The sequence below is a fragment of the Condylura cristata genome, unplaced genomic scaffold (assembly GCF_000260355.1).
Source record: "Condylura cristata isolate star-nosed mole 26May11 unplaced genomic scaffold, ConCri1.0 scaffold00014, whole genome shotgun sequence".
Classification (NCBI taxonomy): Eukaryota; Metazoa; Chordata; class Mammalia; order Eulipotyphla; family Talpidae; genus Condylura; species Condylura cristata.
The window spans coordinates 8,994,396-9,017,899 of record NW_004567115.1 but is presented as its reverse complement, the minus strand read 5'-3'; the positions used below and the strand labels follow the sequence as shown (position 1 = coordinate 9,017,899).

The window sequence follows — 23,504 nt, the reverse complement described above, 5'->3', positions numbered from 1 at the left end:
TGATGTAAGTCTTCCCTGTTCAAGTGGCTTTCCCATATCTGTGATCTCTTACCTCCTTTACTCACTCTTTGGTTTTCTTGTGTTCCCTCATGCAAAGGCACAATGGGCAAATGGGCAATCACTTACACTTTAGTATGAACAAGACTTTTTTTTTTCTTCTAGAAGGATTTGCAACTTAAAACTCATCTCTTACCAATGAGAAGACTTTTATATCAGCTGATAGATGGGCTGGTGAAGTATGTCTGGGCTGGTGAAGTATGTCTGGGGTAGTGAAGTATGTCTTTCTAACTTCTTTGAAATCAAATCTAATTGGCAATCGCCTTTGCTATGGCTCATCTCATGCTAACATTGGGCTTACAATTCTGTCTAGGTATATTGCATTCACAAATAAATTGTAGGGTGTCTTCTAGGTATGCTGTGCAGTTAGAGATCTCTGCTAATTGGGTCCCTTTAACTAGTTCCCAGGGCAGAGAGTACCCTCTCCTGCATCTGTGTTCTGTGATGCTCCTGAAACTTAGACCCTGGATGACATGCAATGTTGTTGGTTCTTCACAGAACCAACTGATGCCAGTTCACATAAACAGGACACAAGCTTGTGCAAGACCTCAGGGGTGCAACCTCAGGACTAAATCTGTAGGTGTGAGGCTGACTTTTTTCCTCCCCCCAGGGTGGCAGTGAGAAAAAATGGATTTGGAAGCTTCAGTGAAAAAGAGAGCCAAAAGGGTTTTGAAGCTTCTGCAAAACACAGGTCTTGAGTGGAGGTTGTTTTTATTGGAATGGTTTTTAAGAAAAGGGAAAGAGAAGAAGTCAAGACACAGGTGCCTTGAAAGAGGTGGGGAATTTGGGGGGTGCTGGACTTTCTGGCCCATGCTGTGCACTGGAGATCTTGGCCCACATGTCCATGCATTCACTCCTGGAGCCAAAGGTCTGCTTGTCTCCTGGGGGTTTCAGTGAACCTTCTTGAATACTTGCTTGCAGACCACACCCTGCACTCTCATCTCCTGAAACAAAAACAGAGGCTTTTCATTGGCCAGGACAAGATCACCTTGGAGGTCAGTCCATCCTGGGGTAGGGAGTTTGAGAATACTCAGTGGTTGCTATTTTGCTCCTTGAGTTGGTCTGAACCCACTGATTTTCCTTGGGAAGCTGGTTAAACTGGATCTGCAGACATCAGACTCTGCTGTGTCCTGTGGAGAGCTGCCTGGGAGCAAAAGTAGCTCTGAGCTAAACTAAAGACTTCAGAGGCTTCCTCTCCTCCATCCTCAGGGGACCAGCAGCCTTTAAGAACCTCTGGCCTGAGCCAGACACTGAGTCTGTGCCCAGTCTTAGCCAAAATCAGGCCCATGCCCAGGGCTTGGACCCTTGAGGAATTCAATAGGTTGTCTCACAGAGGGAAGCAAACTAGTGTGATTCTCAGCTTTAGCTGCACTTGGGAGTTACCTGGGGAGTTTGAAAAATGCCTGAGCCCCAGGCTGTCCTATCTCAGTATTTTAGTGGGTGAAGCACTGGAACCACTGTCCTGCCAATAGGGCATCCCCGCCCCCCACCGTTGCCTGGGGGACATAGAACAAGGTTGCTCCACCTTCCTGTTTTTTCCCTTGAAGGAGGCTGGAAATCTGACCCTGAGGCCAGGCTTGCACTTTGGAGGTCTGCCTAGACCTGGTCTTTGTTTCTACCAGTTCAGCATTCATAGATTCACCCAACAAGGCTGTTCAGACTCCTAGATGCACAGCTGTATGGAGGGCAGGCTAAGTGAAGCTCGATTTTTAACCCCACATTGTTCAAGGGTTAACTGTACTGATAGGACACTTCCATTTGTGAAGTGCTCACTGAAAAAGTTGGAAGCCCACTTGCTGGCCAAATAAAAGAGGCTGCAGCCCCCAGTTTGCAGGGGTGGGGACACAGGACATTCAGCTATCCGACTGAAGATTTGGTGGGGATCGCTAAATCTACCCTCAGGGCTCTGCAGACAAGGGAACAGCAGCCCGGAGGAGACTGGCTCAGGGCAGGCGTGCCGAGCCAGCCTCGGCATCAGTCTGAGCTGCCAATTAGAAAGATGCCTTTTTGCTTCTTCTCACCACTGGCAAGTCTCAAAGCTCTTCAGAACCCTTAGGTAATAGGGTGGTATTTTGCTGCACCGACGGAAGGCAGGCACCGATCCCAAGGCCCTTTGAGTGAGCTGGGACGACAGCCCAAGTTACCTGGGCCAGGCTCCCTTCTCAGAAGAATGGTAACTGGGGAGCTTGGAGGAGCTCTCCTCAGAGGACGTAGGCTACTGAACCCACCTGGGGCTCAGGTGCGGCCGCTAGATCTGTGAGTGCTTTCTCCAGAAGATGGATGGAGCAGAAATGGCTTTGACTAGAGGCTCCAGGCCGGAGGTCAGGTGTGTGGGACCTAAAGCAGCACTGACAAAGGCCCCTCCTACCCTGACCTGCAGTGTTGAGGTCACATATTAGAGAAAATTAAAGAATTCTCCTTGATTCTGCCCTGCCACATCTGGTACAGTGAAAAGAGATTGCTTGGGGGCTTATTTTAGTTCTGCCACTTTCCAGGTGTGGGACTTGGGTGAGCCTCCAGGTCTTCATCTCCAAAATGGGCATCATAACAGCGCCGGGCCCTCAGGGTTGCTGAGAGAACAGAAAGAGATTCAAGAGGCAAAATTGCTAAGCTCTGGCCCTGGCGCTTAGCAGCTGCACCTTCTCACCTTCTCTGATTGGACAACTGGGTCAGCTATGACCTTGAAAACACATTGGTCAGTTTCTAAAGTTATTCAAGAGTCTTCTCCAGGTCCTTGGAAGGGAAATTTCAGAGCAGAAACCAAGGCCTGCTACCATGGATCTTTTCCCAAGGTCCACCCAGCAGTGACCGGGGTCTCTGGGACCCAGCTTGGGCTGACCTGGCCTCTCCGCCCCCATCCCCACCCCTTGCCAAGGAACCTACCAGGTGCAGCTCGTCACCCTCAATCCATTGGGTCCAACCACGTCCTTCCTTCTCACCCTTCTGCACACACTGGAGCTTGTCCCCTTCCCAGCTCACCGTGGTCTGCAGAGCAAAAAAACTATTGTCAGTTCTGAGCAAGCAGCCTCTGGGGGCTGGGGGAGGGACAGCCCCATCCTTGTGAATCCAGGATGTCAATTTCATTATAGGAAATTTGCAGCTAAATACTCCCTATGCACCGCCTGTGCAAATCAGCTTTAAATTTTACAAAAACCATCATAAATTTCATTGAAAAGGGTAATTAGGAGAGAAAAGCCATGTGGGTGGGCCTCTCAATGCAAGGGTGGAGAATGGGGCTGGGAGGGAAAAAGGGACTGGATTAGGGCAACTATCCTGCATACTGCGGAAAGGGGCAGACTTCTTGGGGCACCTGCCCATCCCCAGGCATTTCATTCACTCATCATTCATTCACTCATTCATTCACCTATTGTTCCAACCTTTATTAGGTCTTGGGACAAATTCCACCTGGCCCTCAAAATGTCTCATTTTATAAAGAATGGCCGTAGTTATAAATAATCACTGTAGGTACAAAGGCTGTGCCCTCTCCAAATCCTCAGAACTATGCATTTGGACTGTGGGGCAGCAATTTCTTGTCACAAATCAGGTTAAAGGACTTGCCGATCTTGCCTGGGTGGTCCACGGTGAGGGTCAGTGATCAGAACAGAGACCTGTCCCTCTCCCTGCTGGACCCTGCTGCTTCCCTGGGTGCTGCTGTCACCATGTTACATATCAGAGGCTGCAAGAACCCAGGTAGAGTCAGCTAAGGGTGGGGTGCGAGAAGAGAGAGGGGGAGGAGGCCCCAGGGCTGGGCCTTGAAGGGTAGGACAATGAATGGATTTGAAAGAAAGGAAGAGAACACTGGGACTCGGGATTCTCAGCAGACCCCCACGAGCTAATGGCACAGAGGTGGACAGCACAAAGCAGGACCAGGAAGCTACTCAGGTGGGCCCCAGGGAACTATGGAGGATGATCTTGCTGCCCTGCCAGGGGCCCCACCCCACACCACCCCTGTGCCTTCACTGCTGCCCTGAGCACATTGCCGTGCCAGGTGCTGGTGCTCTGAAGGGTGGGTGGACAGCAGGAGCCAGCCTGGGCCCATGGGAGACTTTAGTCTTACTGCACCTGTGGGAGTAGACAGGGGCCGGTATGCAGGCGCAGAGGTCTCTCATTCTCACTGCTGCCTACTTGCTCTGACCATCCTTTCCATGGGGGGCTATTTCACATTGTGAACCCTACTTCCCCACTGTGGTGAGGAGGAGCTCTGTTTTCCCTTTGTCCACTGTAATTGGACTTACAGCAAGTCCATCCCTTCTCTGGGCCCCAGTCTTCTTATCTGTCCTGTGAGGGGTGGGAGGCTATTCACTCAGGGGCCTTGACTTTATAGAAGCAAAGTTCTAGGATTCTTGTCTTTCCAGACATGTGCAGGTGTGTCAGGACAGTGAGCAAGGGTCTGGTAAGGACTTAGGGTGTAGAGTAAGTGGAGACACTTTCCTACAGAGCCCCTCCTTTTCCCCCCAACAGCCATCTCCCTCCTGGGCTCGCTGATCACTACTGCCCTCTGCTGTCGGAATGAAGCAATCACAGGGAGGCCGGTGAAGCGGCTGCGTACCCCTGGTTTTGCACAGGAGTGAACCCATCCTCTGCTCCTGTAGCCTGTTCCAAGACAGGGCACAGAAAGACCTGGAGTGAGGTAGGGGCTCCTCTTCCTGGTTTAGGCCCAAGTCAGAGAGAAGTTCCCTCCTCCAAGCCAGAGCATAAAGAAGTGAATGTCTGACAAGACCTGTCACCGATAAAGAACACTAATGACCTTGAGCCCCAAGACAGGAGGCCCAATCACTGGGTGCTTCCTTCCTGCATGGCAGGTTGGGGACCCAGAGTTCTGACAGCTCTTGACTTTAAGGAGCTTGTGGGAAAGCTCGACTTCCTTATCAACTGAATTTCTCTTCGTGTGTCTAAGCAGAAGGTTTTATGCAGACTCTAAGCTTCAGACTCAACCAGAAGCCCTGAGAGAGTAACTGTTGCTCAGCTATGAAACACTGCAGCCGTCTGCCTCTACAGGAAATATTATAGTCAGTGGGAATACTCACACACTCTTACACCAGGAAGTGCCACAAGAACAAAGAAGAAAGAGTAATCGAAAGAATACCTGTAATCTGTTTCTTCAGAAATAATTCCCTTAACATTCTGGTGTATTTCCAGCCAGTATTTTTTCCTATGAATATATATTAATATATTCTATTATGTATTTTAATGTCTTTTACAATATATAAATATTGTATATTTAAGATAATAAAATTTTATTCTTTCATATATAGTCTAGTGTATTCTTATTAATGTAATAATATATAAAACACACACACATATATATATATGTACATATTTCTGTTTTCAAACAATCAGGATTATATCATTTATGGCTTTGTACCCATTTCTTCATTTAATAGAAGCAATTTTCCACTTCAGCAAATATTCTCTATAAGTATTATTTTAATTGTTATATAATATTCAGGAAATGGTTGCATCATCTGTGAGGCCCAGTACAAAATGGTAATGAGAGACTCATTTAAAAAACAAAATTTGCTGACCTGCTTTGTGAATTCATAAATTTTCCTTTTCTAGAGATTCCATGTAAATGGAATCATTTACTGTGAAGTCTCTTGTGTTTGCCTTCATTGCTTAGAATACTGATTTTGAGATTCATCCACATTGATATATAGTAGTTTGCTTCTACTTACAACTAAATAGAATTCCATTATAGTGTTGTGCCATATTTTTTATAGCTATTCACCTGTAAGTAGAATGCAGACTTTTTCCAGTTGAGAATTTAAAATAAAGCAGCTATGAAACTGTGTACACATTTTTAAAAAATATAATTTAAAATTTAAGATGGCAACAGCAGAGCATTAACTAAAAAATTGGGCCCTGTGTGACTGTTCTGGTCAGAGGCCCATGCAGACAGGCCAGAATATATACCATCATTTAGCCAATTATCTATTCTTGGTCATTCAGATTATTTATAATTCTGTGCTACTATAAATAAGGATTCCTTGTGTACCTACTTCAGAACACAGTGTTTCCTTAGAATAGGTTGCCAGAGAGGGAATCGTTGCATCCATGAGTGTACATCTTTTTAAGGCTTTTAATACATATTTCCAGTGTGGTCACCAGAAAGCTCACACTGATTTTCCTTTCAATACCGACGATGGAGAATGAGTATGAATGATGTTCATTAGTAGTAGAGAAAACGTGTGCTCTGGGGTTAATGTGATCGTTTCAGATCATTTAGTATTTTTTTAGCAAGCGTCTTTTGGATTTAAGTGACAATAATACCTTTGCTCAAGGAAGGACAGATAGCAGAATTCAGATATCATGATTGGTGGAGGGTGACAGGGAACTTTGTGGGTATAGAAAGTCCTACCTTAGAGCCCTCAGAAACCAGACTTCTTAAAGAAGAGGGTCCCTAACACACATATACTATGTTTATCTCCAAAGAGTCACTTTCTCAATTCTGAGCTCCCGTTGCGTCCTGACCCTGAATGAGCTGGGAAAACAGATTATTCTCATCTGCACTAGACATTCAGGGCAAGCTGAACTCAGGTTAAGTGAATTTCTCAGTGTCACTCAGCTAATGAACTTGGACCAGAACATGGTAGTGGCATGGTTTAGAGTACCCCTGTTTCCCAGTTTGGGAGTGGGCACCTGGTAGGTGCCCAACAGATGTCTGCTAGAGTCTTTGGGAGGCTTCAGGAAAAACAGAGGCATTGTATTAAGATTCTGAGCAGCACTCAGCAAAAGCATTAAGTTCAGTGTGGGTGCTGGGAGCCATAGATCTTAAAGACCACTCCTAAAAAGATCACCGCAGGGAAAGGCAGACAAGGAAGTGCCAGTGGTAACAGGCCCATGCGGCAGGCGCTAGAGTCAGGGGGAACACTAGTGCTGGGGTGTCCAGGAACGTTCTTCATCTCCTAGGAAACGTCAGCTAGTTTTTAATAGCGTGAGGAGATTACAGACAAATTAAGGAACCATGATAGGATAATTAAACCAGAATGGGAGAGGGTATCCTGAAGTCAAGGAGAGGGAGGAATAAGGCCACACTGGAAATTGGACTTCAACCTGGAACCTGTTTCAATGCCTCCCCACACAGCCTGTGCCCTCACACAGACCTTGGTTCTGATCTGCTGGGTGGAAACACCTCGGAAAACACTTCAGGTGGCGGACATCTGCTGAGTTGTTCTCTGGGTTAAAGAGGGCTGGAGCTTAATTACCACTTAAACTTGAACCCCGGTCCCTGTCCCCCTCAGACTGCACCTCCTTCAGCCATATCAGGTTGACCCAGTATTTTCAGTAAAGAATATGCTCCCAATGCTTTGCCCTTGGCAATGCAGAATCACCTTGAGTCTCGATGCCCTTGCTGCAAAAGACTGACAGTCACCACCATACTGGTGACCCCCAGTGAGTCCCTGGTGTTCACACATGTGAAGTGGCCCTTCCCACATACACACTGACTCTGGCTTAGCTTCATGGCTTGCGCTGGCCAACGGGCCATTAGTAAGTCTGACACAAACAGCTCCTCACAAGCATTTGTATGTTGGCCTCTTGGAACCCTCCCCTCTTGGAACCGAGCTGCTGTGCTTTAAGGAAATCCAGACTACTTTACTGGAAAGGAAAGCCACGTGGAGAAGCTCTAGAGGTGGAGAAAGAGAGGTGACTGCAGCAGAACTGAGGCAGCCCACTGAGCCTTCAGCTGAACCCGGCCACAGGGAGCTGAAGAACTGTTCAATCAAGCCCAGAACTGGGAGAATAAATGGTGATTGCTTTAAGTGACTACGTTTCAGAGTGGCTTGCTAGATGGCATTAAATAACTGAGAGATGTTTTCCCAGATTGTTCTGAGGATGACAGAAGATAAACATAATTGCATAGGGGCCTGAGCTTAGGCAGGCTTGTCCAAGTTCAACTATAACTATCTCCTTTTTTTAAATGGAGATCTGTGAAGAGCTGTCTTTAGCTAAATGTCTCAGGAGCTCCTTCCCTTCCGACTTGGACCCCAGCAGAGACCCTGCAGAGGCCGCCTGCTGAAGGGGGCCCAAGGGCACTGTGATGTGAATTTCCCTAGCCTTTGTTTAAGTGGGAGATTGATTTAAAAGGTCCTCACTAGGGTGGCACCAAAATGTGATTTAGTTCTCCCACTTCCTATGCCAGATGCACTTGTTGTGGGACTGGACTTTTTAAGATTTGTATCCAATGGGTGTATACCAGTCATTTTCCAGAAGTTCAGATTGGCCTGAAGAAAAGAAAAGGCAGCTCGGGAGTCAGAAAGAGGACAATTACCTAAAAGCCTAAAAGCAAAAGCGAAGAAAGAAGGCAAGAAATAATGTTGGGAGCAGGGTAGGTAGCAAACAATGGCCTCTTGTTTTCCTGTGATGCAGTAACTTCTGACAACAGCCCTCCCCACGTCTGCAGAGCTCATTCCTGCGTGCACCCAGCCACCTCTGCCATGCTGGGGCAGTGGCCAGAGAGTCAGGGAAACAGCCTGCTCGGTCTCGAAGAGTCTCGAAGAAAGAGGTCACCCAACTCAGTTTCCTAGAGTGGACACTCTCCATTGCTTAACCCACTTAATCAGGTCTACCGGGGGAATGTCAGGTGAAAGGGGTTTTCCTAATGCTTTTCAAGTGCTGTGGTGAAGAGGGCACAGAAGCTGGTGGGGGTCTGAGGAAGGTGTGGTGCAAACTCTGGGACAGATAGTGATGCAGGGGCTCTGGGATTCTACTTTGGGGGTGATGCCCAAAGTATGGTCACCTTCCACTCTTCTCCTAAGAGTAATTCTCATCCCACCGCCAACCTGAAAGTCTGCAAATAGGCAGGACACCAGGGCAGCTGGTTAGGCAAAGCTGGCATAACTTTTCTACTAAAAACGAATAACCCCCAACACTTTGGCTCTGTCAGCATCTTTCTTAGACAGACAGACACGCACCAGTAGATGAATGAAGACAGCTTGCATCACTCTGACAAGGCACCTTACTTCAAAAGCCATTATCCAGCTCCCCTGACCACTCGGAAGTCCCACTGGCACTGCCACCGTGGCACTGCCACCGGGAGATGAGCGACACAGAAAAGCTGGTTCCTGCCTGCGGTCTGAGCAAAGTCCCAGGGAAGCCCTGAGGTCCCCTTGCCCATTGCAGGTGACTGTGGCCACAGGGAGCATGGACCATTACTGCTAATGGAGCCATCTCTCAGCAGTGACCTGGCAGTGGAACTCAACTCAGCTGGCAACAATCAGTGACCTTCAATAAAACCCCCACATGCCCCAAACATCACTCCACAGAGCAGAGGGGTGACGATTCCTTCTCCCTCCACACCTACCATGAGGCTGCTTACAGACTCGCCTGCAGAAGGGCAGGGACTGAACCTGTCACTTTATGGGACTGGAGCCAGGATGGGCCCAGGTGTGACCCCAGAGCCAGTGCTCTTGAAGCTGGAGGGGAAATTCACTAGACAATGATGGACACTTTTTATACAGGATGTCAGTTGCTGGGAGATGCATACTGGCCTTTCCTTCTGCAGTGCATTTTAAAAGGGTGCTTCACCCTGTGAGGTGTGCTGGGGCAACTGGAATTTTCTCAGGCTTTGGTACCCATGTTAGATAAGTGGGCAGGGTAGGGAACAGGAAAGCTGCCATGTGTCAGCACTGCGCTTGTAGCCTTCCACAACGTTCATGGGATCGCCAAGCTTTTAGCGGATCAGAATGAAGCTAAGTTAAGTAACCCACTCCAGCCAGCCAGGAGTTAGGAGCTGAGTCATCAGATGAGGGGTCCTGGGCTGGTTGTCTGTGAGGCCAGGCGGGTGAGCCAACCAGCTGGCCCCTTTTCTCCTCTTTTCCTAGGGGACTGGTAATGATCTAAAATCAGCACATTCTGGGGGAAAGGCTAATTTGCTCTAAAAACAGATTAAAACTAAATTAATAAGGCCTTAAAATGTGAACAAGTAATTAAGAGACATAAGAGCTGTTAAAAGCTGCTGCTAAGAATGAGTAAAGCCACAACAAGGCCTTTGTGGGTGTGAAAGAATGCAATTCTGGTACCATGAAAGCACACAGCAAATGATAATGCAATTCTTAAGACAAACAAAATGGTAGCTTGTTAAGACTCATCTTGACATACATGTCTAAAATTCCTTTAACGTTCTGGAAAATGCACAGGGTAGATTTTAATACAAGAAATGGTTCTCACAAGGACAGGTTATGGATGGAAGATTATGAATTGGGGCTGGAGATGGCCTCTGTGGAATTGCATGTCATCATCCTAGAGGTGCAGCATGGCTGAGGCGGGCTTTGGGCTGAGTGGGACCCACAGTATGCCACGGGGCAACTCTGCCTGGGAGGAAGGACATATGAACTGGCAACGACACTACTTGTGCTCTGTGCTGGGACTTGAGATGGTCATTCTGACCCAGCCTGGGGGGAGAGAAGGCTTCCTGGTGGAAGCAATAGCATCGGTGTCATTGTCACTGTCACCATCATCACCCTGACAAACTGTATTCAGCAAAGCATGGTCATATCCAGTTGCTTCCTTACTACCTCCTGGAGCAGTTTCACTTCTCTCCTTTTACAGATGTGGAGACTGAGGCTTTGTAGCCAGCTAAGTATGTGGTGGGAAAGATGAGATTTGACTTTATAGTCCACCTTGGCCAGCTTTCAGACCTAAGCTGGCCTTCACAGGATTTTACAGAGTAGTTCTGAGCAAGGACGGTATTTGGCAATCATGGTCTCCACTATAAAGTCTAGCTTTGGTGCTGGGGAAAGGACACTCTCACAATCTGTCTCTGGAGTACCCCATTTCCAAGGGTCAAGAAGGAGTAGCAGCTTAGAGTAATGGAGTGGTTGCAGCACAGGTTTTTCTGCATTTAATTCTTAGCATGGAGTAAGGGCTTTTAGTTATAATTACCCTATTTATAATTATCCCCATTTCACAGACAAGTCAAGGCCCCTACTTGAAGTAACTTGCCTGAGGTCACCAGTTTTTGAACGACAGAGATGGGATTCTAGTAGTGATGGGTTGGCTTCAGAGTTGAATCTGTTAAGACTCAGCCAGATGAGTGGGGCCTCAACCATGAGAGCCTGAAGGAAGCCAGGTAGAGTTAAACTTGGGCTAGTCTTGACCAATGGGAAATTGTCCCCCCCCAGGGGGAGGAAGCAGGGAGTGAGAAGAAAGATGGAAAAGAGGATATAGCAAATGAAGGTACTTGCAAATGATGGGATGCGGTCAAGCATATGGTGTGAGGTAGGGAATAGGGCTGAAGAGGCATGTTTGTCCAAGTCCTCGAAGAACCAGAGTGTCCTCTGGCCTCTGTCCATTAACACTGGAGAGCCTCTGGAATTTTTGAGCGGTAGAATAGCACAAGCACATTCCCTCTCAGAATGTGAAGAATGGGCTAAAGTGTTGAAGATAATGGAAGGGAGATCAATGTGAAGAAATTGCGGTAATTAAATGAAATAATCCATGGAAAGTGCTGAGCCTGGCCCATAGTAAGAACACAGGATGTTAATTATTATTATTACAGGCATGAGACATTCAGAGCAGTGGGGATGGGGAAAGTAAAAAGGGATATTAAGCAGAATGGAACTTGTTGACTGATCGCCTATAAATACTTTTCATTTACCTTCACAGTGATCAACTACATGGCTATGTAGTGGTCTATGGAATCTAAAAGCCACAGTCTCACTAACCACCCAGGCTCTGATGACACTTAAGAAAACTAGCAGGAGGCAGCCTGTTCTGTAAACCACACAGACTCGGGAGTCAGGGATCTAAAATGTAATCCCAGAATTAGAGTTAAGCAGGAGCTTGACTAGGCAGGGCCCTTGGTTCCCTCTATGGGTTCAGGAGGAACATCCCCTAGGATTGCTGGTGTGTAACTGATAGAACATGCTAGCCCAGTCTGCCACTTAGCAGGCCTCAGCTGCATACTGGATTGCTGAGGATTATTACCAGACAGCTACAGATACCTTTTACCAATAGATATCACTTTTTATTCCTTTTGAATGATTTGCCTAGAATATAATCCCACAAATTGGATATCTGAGCCAAAGAGTATGGTTTTCCTGACTCATTGTACAGTCAGACGGGATTTCTTTTCACCCCACCCCTCATGTTCAGAGTGCAGGGTCAGTTCTATTGTAAAGGCTGGTGAAGGTGGGTTTCGCAGCCTGGGTTATCCTCCACTCATGCCCTTCTCAGTCGGGAAAGAAGAGGAAGCCAGCAAGGAAAGAAAGATTGGGAAACATCTCAATATGAAAGATAGTTAGGCACTCTAAGGGATTTGCCTACTAAAGGAAACACCAAAAGAAGTCTTTGAATATTTATCCAAAATAAATGGGCACTAATGGTGATATTTTAGGCATCAAGCAGAGACCTGAGGTTCCTCTTTGAAGGACAAGGAATGTTGTGTGTGTGTGTGTGTGTGTGTGTGTGTGTGTGTGTGTACATGTGCACATGTGCTGGTTCACAGGGAGGAAGCTATTGTGGGTTAGGTCTAATCTTGCTCCCAGAGAAGTTTTCAATCAACTTCAAGTTAAACAGTAATAAACCTCAGAGCCCATGAGAAATTCCTGTTGTAGGACTGGACGGCGGGTGTCAGTTTCCGAGGAAGCTTCCACAGGGGTAAAGGGACTCTAATCGCTAGGTCATCAGTTCACATCTCCTGGATGTCTGGAGGGGAGAACAGAGGAGACTTCTACCTTCCTCTTCTGGTTCTAGGCCCCTGGAAAAGGGGAGCTTCCAGGTTCCTTGACTGTGAGGGCCTAAATCTTCAGAGGTAGGGATGGGAGACTAGTGATAAGGAGATTCCTACAATGAACTCACATTTGGAAGGTGGTTTCAGACCCACCCATTTGGGATTGTTGTTAGAAGGTGCAACATTGAATGTGAAGTCTCAGACCACCTCCAATACTCTCAAGCTTTCCTGCAGGACTGCCCTCCCCATCCTCCACCCTACTCCCTCCTAGCCCACACATTACTCTTCCATGCTGGCCCTGCCTTGGGAGCGGGCATAGCCTTCCTGCCTGTAGAGGCCCAGCTCCAGACACCGTACATCCTTCTCGCCCACAGAATCCTATGGGTCCTCTTTATTATTATTATTATTATTATTATTATTATTTTATTTAAAGATTTATTTATTTATATAGCACTGCGGTGGAGGGGCAGTAAGAAGATTTACCAGAGACAGAGTACAGAAATAGAACAGGCAGACTGATGAGGTACACTGCTGAGGGGAGAAGCAGGCGGGTCGGGAGAGGTCTGCTGCGCCATGTCGATCACCTCTGGGGTTGAGGATCAAACTCGCACTGAAGCGGCTATGGTTAGCTTGCAGTGCTGTGCTTTAACCCACTACACCACCAGTGAGGACCCCTGTGGTCTCTCTTTCCACACAAGATTCATCACAAACAAGAGCTCATCTCTGACAGGCCTTTGAGGTTTAGCCAGAGGTAATGTTCCAACTCCTGTTGTGCATTCATTAGACTTTAGGTACTAACAACTGAGCATACAAATAGCACCTCGAACTACCTTAAAGTTTCTTTCACCCTACAACGGCTCTTCTACACACTTGCCGCACCTTGTGTTGAGGTATGGATCCCCTGTCTCCTTCCCTTGCAGATGGGTCACCTTTGTGTCCACTTCAGTTAACAGAGTATGACAAAGCTGTTCTATATATCTAAGTAAATCTGAAGATGTGTCACAAAATGTCACATGCTCCTAGTGTGTTCTGTTGGGACTCTCATTCTCAAATAAACAGTTGTCATAGTGGGAAGAAACTCAAGCAGCTAGTGAGAATACATCTGAGTGAGCACTCTGCAAGGTGGGTACCCCAGGTTCTGACCCAGCACCGAGCACGGACGAGCCATCCCTTCTGTGCCCTGCCCAAATTACAGGTTCATGAAGCTAACAAACAACCATGGCTCTTTGAAGGCATGAAGTTTTGGAGTATTTTTTACACAGACAGAAAACTGAAATAATCATCACCACATTTGCTTTTGGTAAATAGTGCTATCAGTGGCTCCTAACTTTTCTAAGGAAATGCAGCAGGGAAGTGTAGCCAGTATTCGAGCCCAGGTTCATCTCAAAACCAGCTCCTAATTGTTCTGGGATACCCCACACTCATCCAGTTGCAAACAATACTGGTATCCCTTTCTTGGACCCTCAGTTGCAAGCCAGTGTGAGCTGCTGCGAGCCTGGTGTCCCTAGGCAGACCCCACCTGCAGGCACTGGGCTGAATCCCATCACTCTCATTCATTGCCCCGCCTGGGCACCCTTACACTGCACATGGAACTATCACACTGAATCATAGAAACTGGGCATGAGCCAGCCCACTTCCTCTTTCTTTCTTTCTTTTTTTTTCTTTTTCTTAACAGTAATCAAAGAATGGTCTTTGAACCAACAGCATCAGCATCATCTGGGAACTTGTTAGAAAAACAAATTCTTGGGCCCCAACCCAGGCCTTCTGAATCTGAAACTCTGGGGGTGGGGCAAGCTCACATTTGAGAACTACTGCTCTATCTGCTTATGGTTTTGATCTCTAGACTGGATGCTTTAGGATGTTTTTAGATGTGATAGGAACCTGGTTCAAACAGCTGAAGAAGAAAGAACGGGAATGTACTTGCTCAGTACATAAAAGTCTCAGAATGGTGTAGTGGAAGGAGCTCAGCAAGCCTCCATGCTCAAGCTCTTTCTCCCTCCCTGCCTTGTTCCCCCAACCCCCATGCTACTGATCTCATTTTATTTTCACCTTCCTTTGGATTTCATAGAAGCCATGAAGATGGCATGGAAGTCACATCATACCAGTTTATAAGTTGTAGAGGGCATAGAATGCACCAGAATGGTTCTGCCCCTTGTCCACAAAATCGTGGCTTCACAAGGCACAATCCCCTGCACCATCCTTATGTTCCCCAGAATTTGCCTCCTGAGATAGGCAGAGCAATCATGGCGCCCATATTACAGAGGTGAAAACAGAGGCCACGTATCCCATCATTTAACTAATGCTGTCAGTTAAGTAATAGGGAAAACTCAAAGCCAGATGTCTGACCCTAATACCAGCACCCTCGCCCATGACCTCTTGTCCTGCCAAGATCTTGCCCCCCACTCATGATGAGGCTTACAAGAAGTGATTTAGGCACTGGCCCCCTGCAGGGCTCCAGGGGAGACCTTGGAACAGACTTTCAGAAATAGACTAGTTAGAATCCCCTCTGGTGATTCAGCTGGTGGCTGTCAGCTGGTGGCTGACAATGGTAAAGTCTTTTTACCTTTCTGACTCAGATTTTAATCTGTAAAGAGGGTATAATGATACTCACAGAAGAGCATTTGGTGTGGGAAGCAAAAGAGATAGTACTAAAATCATAATGTGCAGGAACAGCACTTTGTAAAGACAGAGTACATGTTATTTTTCTCATTCCAGTCTAATGAAAACCAAAATCTAGCAAATCACTGTGATTCTTGAAAGCTACTTTGTGAATTTTATTTGGGTTGCTATAATTCTCCTTTTAGTAATCCTCAAAAGCATGCTGTTGACACCGATTTCAAAGGTCAGAGACCTTTAGCTAAGACATGAAAGAGACTCCCTGTTTCCATTCTGGAAAGGACCCAGTCGAGTGGTGGGATGGCTCTCACAGGGCTCCTGAGTCCTGTGGCGTTCTCAGCTCTGCCGCCAGGGGCTTAATTCTGCTATTGGCATGATTTTTTAAAAAAATATGAACAACAATAACAAAATCTCTTTAATGAGTCAAAAACAGGATGAGAAAGCTGATAAGGGCTTAAACCAAAGTGTTAATTGCAGTTTGGATGGATGGATGGAAAGGGAAGGCAAAAAACAAACAAACAAACAAACAAACAAAAACATGGTTAAAGAAGAATGGACTCAGAAAATCTCATTGCTGATATGAAAAGATGCCAAGGAAATATTATAGAGGAAAACAACCTACAGAAGAGTGAATTTCTTTTCATCTTTCTCTTCTTCCTTCTCTTGCTCTCTTTTTTTCTTTTTGATTTTAGGTAGAAATATTGACCAGTGAATCAATCAGCAGAGAAAGCATCTGCACCTGAGAGAGGCCGAGATCCACCAGTGACCTCTGGGGAGGGGGCGGGGGGTCAACTGGGGGAAGGTCAGTCTACACTAGCCTGTGCTACTTAATTTCCCCCTCATTTTATAATAAAGAGACAGGGGCAAGGGGGAGGACTAGAAGCGGAAGGCAGGCCCTGTGGAAAGGTCATCTTGAGTTCAAGGCTGGAGACAGGCCTAGGCTTCAGCCAGGGGAGGAGGCACCAAGCATCCAGTGAACAAAGACTCCTCCAGCAAAAACCCCAGCAAGCTCTTGGTTGGATGACAAATGGCCCTTCTGCTCACGGCTGTGATTTCTAGCTCAGTCTTTTCTCACAAAAGCTTCTCTTGCTGGGGGGAGTTGGAACAAAGAGCTCTAATCCACCTCATTCCCAGCGATCCCCTGGCCAGGGAGTGAGCAACACTGTTTGAAATTGAGGGGTGCCTTCTTTTCTCAAGGTCCCCACCCTGGCAAAGTCTGCATCAACTAGATTCGTTAAATGATGATGGCTGCAAGCTGGGGCTGTGATTTCATTTTAATGCATAAAGGCAGGCAGGAACATAGTACAGAGAAGCTGAAGCCAGACTTTAATCGTTCTACCAACATGGTAGGCCTTGCTGTTGAGGCTGTTCCAGACAAGACTGGAGCAGAAACGGGCTGGAAATGTGAGTTGAGTGGTTCCAGCTCTACAGCTCTGAACCCCTCCACCCCTCCACCTGAGGAGGGGCCACGGAGCCATTTCAGGGACTTGGATTTCAGGATCTGGATTGTGGGGTCAAATGATGGACCAGTCGGCCTGGTGGGAGGGCCCCTTTCCACCTGATTTCATAGTTTCTCAGTTTGTAAAGACAGGTACAAAGAGATGTTTCTTTACTCTCAAGCTTCAGTTGTATCAGAACCAGCTGACGGGCTTAGCAAAACCCAGACTGCTGGCCATGCTCCCGGAGTTTCTGATTCCAGAGGTCAGGGGTGTGGCCAGAGAATCTGTATTTCTAACAAGTTCTCCTGATGCTGCCATCATTGGCTTCCATGAGGGCGCCCAGAGAGTAAACAGTCAGGGGGGCTGGCAACCTGACCCTGGGTTTCAGGTAACAGGGCATGGGAGGAGGGTGGTAAACTAGAGAGACCCCCCTCAGGGGGCAACCATGACAGTGTCCCAGGGATCCACATTGTAGGAATACACCAGCACCTAGCATTTTCAGTAGTACTGATTTTTTTTTTGTGGGGGGGAATAAGATTAGGCAGAAATGTGAATTTTTTTACATGAAATTTTACCATCTTTGGCAATCATTCACAATTGACTGTGAAATTTTCCAAATATTGGTCAGGCAGGCCAAGTAAAATATATCTGCAGGCTGGATTTTCATTCTCTGGCTGCTGTTCTGGAATATAAATAAGGTTCCCAGGCACAAGACAGGATCAGAGATCTCTGGGAGTCCCTGGCTCTTTGGAGAGGAATGTGGACCTCACCACGCCTCTCCTCACTCCCTGTGCTTTTCAGGGCTTCATCCGGGCCCCTGCTGGGGAACACTGCCTGCCCTGACCACACCTCAACTCTAGCCACTCTGAAGTCTTTGGGGCTGCACCTCTCTCATCTCTGGAACTCCCAACCAGGCCTTTCCTGACCCCCGGGTCTCTATGCATATGTTTCCCTCTGTCTGGAATGTTCTTATTCCTTTTCCACATCTGACCTAATTCTTACTTGTCCTACAAGGCCTCACTTAGTTGTCACCTCCTCTGGGAAACTTCCCTGACCACTGGTCCACCTCAGTCCTGCATTCCCCAGTCTCCTCTACTTCCATGGATACCCTGTAATGGCCGGAAGCTGTGTGTCTTTCTCCTCCACTGGTCTGGGTGCTCCAAGAGGCCTGCTGCTTCTCTGTCTCCAGGGCTGAGTTTCTGGTTTGGTAGGGGACAGGTCTAAAGGACTATTTACCAGTGTTCCTCTCTTGGCTTTGACCTTCCTCTTATCTTTCTGTTTGTCTAGCTACTTCCTGTCTATCTTTCAAGCCACAGTTCAGACTCCACTTCCTGTGGGACCCTTTCCTAACCTCCCGGTGCTGGCAGGGGTCCTGTACAGCCCGTCCTCCCAACATGAGCACACATCGCATATTATTGGCTGCTCTCGTGGGTGCTCTCTACGCCTCACTACAATGAACTCTGTGAGGGCCACAACTTTGCACAATTCATCTCAATAACAGGGGCTGCAAACTAAGCATACTGCGTGGAGGGCACACCTGAAAACTTGCAAGACCGACAGTGGAATGGACGCTCAGATGAATGAATGATCCCAGGTGAGAAATGAAACCCTTTCAAGTATGCTGGGAAGAACAGGGTAGAGAGTCAACCTGAAGCTGAGCATAAATTGGTCTCCTGCCCACTGGCTGGTGGGCAGTGGGGAAAGTTCCAACTTGCCCAGCATTGCTAGGGGCCCTAGAGACCTCAACCAGTGTGGCCTCTTGGCAGGCAGCTTCCCTTAGCACACAGCCTCCAGCTCTGTAATTCTACTACCCTGCACCTTCCTCCCGTCATGCCCTTCGCTGTGTGCCCCATCCAGCTGGTGGCCTGGAAAGGGGGCTTCCCTGCAAAGCGGACCTCAAGGACAGGCCCGAGCAGAGGCACCGTCCTCCCCACAATAGGCAACAGTAAGGGAATCCCCTGAGTCCCGGGACAGCAGAATTAACCCTGAGTCCTGAACAGTTCTATCTCATCTTCCGGGAACCCCAGGTCTGCTCACCTGCCACTATCCTAATGCTGGATCAGGAAGCAAAGGAGGCCTCCAACAACAAGTGCTGGAGAGGATGTGGAGGGAGTGAATCCTTTGGAAAAGGGTAACACATTGTTGGTGGCAAGGTCCACTGATGCAGCTGTTTGTGAAAGCGCTCTGGACCTACTTTAAACGACTAAAAATGAAAATAATCATGTAATCCAGCAATCTCACTTTTGGGTGTCTATCCAAAGAATGCAAAGCCAGCACCCCCACCCCCCACCCCAATTACATGCTCTTCAATGTTTATTGCAGTGTTGTCTCCGATAGCTGCGATTTGGAAGCCACCTCAGTGCACACTAACAGAGGAGCAGACAAAGCAGTTGTGATAAAGCCACACAATGGGATAAACTCTTCAGCCGTAAGGAAACGTGAAATGCTAGAGCCAAAGGAAGGAGGCTGCGGTGTAGCAAAATAAGTCAAGATAGTGGATCATTTCATATATGTGAGTAAAATAAGGAATCGTGGTGGAAGTCAAGGCAAGATAATTGTGTGCAGACACTAATAACCAGAGTAAGGTTTCTGGACTTTAGAGGAAAGAAGAAAGGGCTAAAGGGGTAGGTGGTGGGAAAAATTTATATATGTACCCCTTTTTCTTTAAAAAAGAAAGATAAGGAGGAAGCCACATGCCCTTCCTCTGTGTCCCAAACCTCCCAGCCACGCCTTTGCTTTCTGTTAAGCACAGAAATCCTCTTTCTGGGGTCCTCTAGGTCACCACCAGTGTTACTGTGTGCCGTGTGTCGTCTCCATCACGGAGGCTGGACTAGCGCAGGGCTAGTACCTGTGCCTGGGGCAGCGGTCAGCTGGTGAGGTGGGGAGAACAGTAGGTTCCCTGCACTCATGCACAGCGGCTCAGGGCTGATGGACCAAATTCAGATCCTGACTCTGCCACTTACTGAGCCCCCCTAAGCTCACAGGAGAAACTCTGCCTCTGTTTATTTACTTGTAAAATGGTGTTGAAACGGTGTGGTGAAGACTCAGTGAGTTAAAATAAAACTCGAACAGGTACGTGGTACATAGTAAGCAGTGGGTGATATTAACTAGTGTTGCTGAGTGATCAGTAAACATTAATGGATAGAAGGGGAGAGAAAAAGAAGATTATTAGCCAAGGACAAACCAGCACATTCCAGAGGCTGCTGTGACCCAAAGTAAACAGACATTTGCCATGTCTGTGAGGACAGAATAAGCTGGAGACACGGTTGCTCTTGGGTCTTAGGGTTCTACAGAGCAGCTAGGGAGCAGATCTTGGCTGTGGTCAGAATGGCAGGGTCCCCAGCTCTGGAGGCAGGCCCTGGCGGTAGGTTTCTTTTCCCATTGTGAGGCCTTGCTGCAGAAGAAGAGGCCTTGGGCCTTTGACAGGCACACCCTGGCATTTCCTTAGAACAATAGCATTTTTCTCTATAAGTGGCCTCTCGGAAGCTACCCCATCTTCCACCATCATTCCAAACACCAGATTCACACACTCACTCCTGACAGCACTCGATGAATCAACAAGGGGTGGGGGTGGGCCAGGCCCGGGGCTCGGGTTCCCAGACACACACAGACACTCCTTTAACCACAGGTCTAAACAAACAAGGCCATCTGGTTTTTGCAAAGACTATGAACAGAAAGGAGCCTGGCAGAGAGCAGGAGTGTGGGCTTCCAAATCCGAAAGCTTCTGGTTCAAATCCCATGTCATACAAGTCTGTTCCCCTGTCGGGAATCTCAGCCATTGCATAATACAGGGTTACTAATCCTTCCTGCATGGACTGTGGTGTAAAAAAATTAACCAAGAGTGGCCCCTTGGTAAACGATGGGAGGGGGAGGAGGATATCACCCAAAGTGAGAGGTCTCCTTGCGGGTGAACGTAAGCTCGCTCTGGACCCAAGACTGTGAGAGGAAGATGGGGTGGGGTGCATCCTGACCTCCTAGGGACCTGAGAATGTTGAAGGAGGCCTAGGAATGACCTCTGGACTCTGCTGTGGCAGCATTAATTGGGGTCTCCAGGTTACCAGCTTCCCAGCCCTGGGACAGCAAGGTCCTCTTCCCTCTCTTCTCCCCAAACCCCTACCTCCAAGGCAGCTTCCTCTGCGCTGGGCCACAGAGGCTTTGACCTACAAAGTAGGTGTTGGTTGGGCAAAAGGTTCAAAGGAGGGATGGGTGGAGAAGGGGCTGGCCAATCGCCAAATCCCATTTTTAGCACGAAGAGGGACAAGTCAGAGAAGACTTCTGGCACTGATCCTCATACTCCCTGCTTCATAGATTGGTTCCATGCCAGCACAGATAGACAGTAATACCACAAAAGAGCTCCTTATTTTTTCTCTGCCTTTCTTTTCTTCTGCCTCCACCAGCCCACAGTACAACCAGAGAACAATCAACAGATATGCCTGGAACTCCAGACAAGCTATTATTGCCTGGCGAGGCTACTGTGGACATGTTATTTACTTCAGTAGTCTGAGCCATTTTCCTCATCTGTAAAATGGGTAAACTCACACCGTCCTCAAAGCTGTGAGGATTAGGGGTTGTGTAGTGCAGAGGTCTCAGTGCAGGACAAAGCTGGGCCTCTAGAACCTGCTAACTAGAACCACCTGGCTTGGGTGGAAGGGGATTCTGGAAGAGCAGGTACTGCCTATCCTGAGGGCTGAGAGTGCCAGGATCAGGAAAGTTCCCTAAGAACACAAGGGCCCCTTCTACCATCAGATGAATGAACTACTCGGGTCTCTGGGCAGATGAACTAGTGGGGTTGCTGGGCAGGCCCCTAGGTAGCAGAGGGTATGCTTGATGCAAATCCTCACCATACACTTGCGGTCATCTATGCCCGTCAGATCTTCCTCAAACTCCTGCCCAACTTGGAAGTCCATGATGTAGTTCCTGAAAGTGCTCAGCGTGCGGATGATCATATGGTCGCCCTCTTGGACGATCTCTTTGTCTGGCTTCAGCAAATTGGCGATTTTGCGCAAGGCCACATTGACGTCTGCATGGGGGTTCAAGGGGTTCAAGGGGGAAGGACAAAAACTCAGACAACTATTTCCAAGGAATGGGTCCCCAAGGGCCCCATCCCAACCCCTCCAAAACCTCCAAGACTCCAGGCAGTCTCTGTGCTCAGCCTTTCTGTACCTTTTCTTTCTTTTTTTATTGCAACAGTTTTTCTGCCCCATTGTTAACGTTTTAAAAACAAAAACGAGCAACCCTAGTCTAGGTCCCTAATGAAATTACCCACGTCTAGAGTCAAAGATCAGAGCCAACTTTTGCCACCCATTATCCCTAATCCCTGATTCTGTGATTCGAAGGCTGCTAGCCACCGTCGGAGGGGTGGCAGCGGGCGCCTTTCTGCTGTCCAGGGGAACCAGGCGACCGCGGGCTCAGTGGGCTCTGGCAAGAGGCCCGGAGGGGTGCCCGGGCCGAGAGCGGGGTGGTGGGGGGCAGCGGCTTACCCAGCGCGCGTAAGTACTCCTCGAAATTCTCGTTGCTCAGCATCTTCCAGTACCCGTTGAAGTCGACCGGCATTTTGGGGCGCCACTGGGACCCGACAGCGGGGGAATAGGCGGGAGCAGCTGTCGCCTCTCGGGGTGGCGGCTACGAAGCTATCCGGGTGGCAGGCGGCCCGGAAGTGTGCGCCCTTCGGGGGCAGGGGGCTCCGAGGGGCGGCGACAGCTGGATTCCAAGTGCGTACAAAGCCCCAAGGAGGATCCATTGTAGCCGTCGCTCCTCCCCCGAGCAGGGGCGGGGGTTGTCGGAGCGCCAGGTTAGTCCCTGGCCCGCGGCCGCCTTCTGGAGACCTTCGGTTGCCTTCGCTGTGAAGGAGGCGGCGGTGTGTGTGGGGACCCGGAAGGGGGCGGCCAGGACGCTTCGCGGGCCCCAAGTTTTCGGTGCCTGCGGGATTCCTTCAAACACCATGAACTTCTTACATTCGGTGGCCGCTTGAGGAGGGAAACAGCTTCCTGGAGTGGTTGGAAAGAGGCCACTTAGAGGTCTTTGTCTGCATCCCTGCGCTTTGGACATCCCCCCCAACCCCCCACCTCCCGCGGGGTGGCCTCCTGGTGGGCCGCCAGGATCTGGAAAGCTGGGGAGTTCCACTCTGGGCGAGAAAAGGGGGGCGCTGACCAATCTCTCCCTCCAATAAAAGTATGGCTGATGCTGTTTGAAGTTAGTAGCCAAATAGATCCATCCTCTGGGCGGTTCTGATGCACTACCGAGTTGAGATCCACTCTTTATGCAAATATAAGTAATTAGCAATATGCTTTCTACCGGTTCTTTCCTCCTCTGTCACCACATGGCAGAACGGTCGCCACAGTTTTCTGCACTTTGAGTTTTTCATATTCCGGAGAGCCTTTCATAGCTGTACTTAGAAAGTACCCTCATTCTTTTGCAGGCCAGTCCATTGTTTATGCAGCTGGCCTCCCCCTTGAACCTTTATGTTGCTTCAGTTCCTGCACTGTTAGCAGCAGTCTCGCAGTGAAGAGCTTTGATGACATCTCATTTCCCACCTGGTGGGGATGTCATAGCACTTTAAAACGTCTGTCTTTGCCAACAAGGAGATGACATAATTGGGCGGGTTGACTCTTTGACCCGCTATTAAAGACTAAATATCTCTTTTAAATTGCTTTTTGCACAAATCACTGTCTAGGTGACAGCAGGCCCTTTCTCTTCTCTGGCGCTGTTAGAGTCCCCCTACT

At 48.3% G+C, this 23,504-nt stretch overlaps 1 protein-coding gene across 1 annotated transcript; it reads right to left on the bottom strand.

Moving 5' to 3' along the window:
* Positions 1 to 757: 757 nt before the first annotated feature.
* RBP1 (retinol binding protein 1, cellular) lies at positions 758 to 22,524 on the bottom strand. The gene is given in 5 exon segments (XM_004682159.2): positions 758 to 1,001; positions 2,941 to 3,042; positions 21,624 to 21,802; positions 22,263 to 22,371; positions 22,373 to 22,524. Coding segments are annotated over 5 exon segments (594 nt in total). The 5' UTR covers positions 22,523 to 22,524; the 3' UTR covers positions 758 to 947.
* Between the last annotated feature and the right edge of the window lie 980 nt (positions 22,525 to 23,504).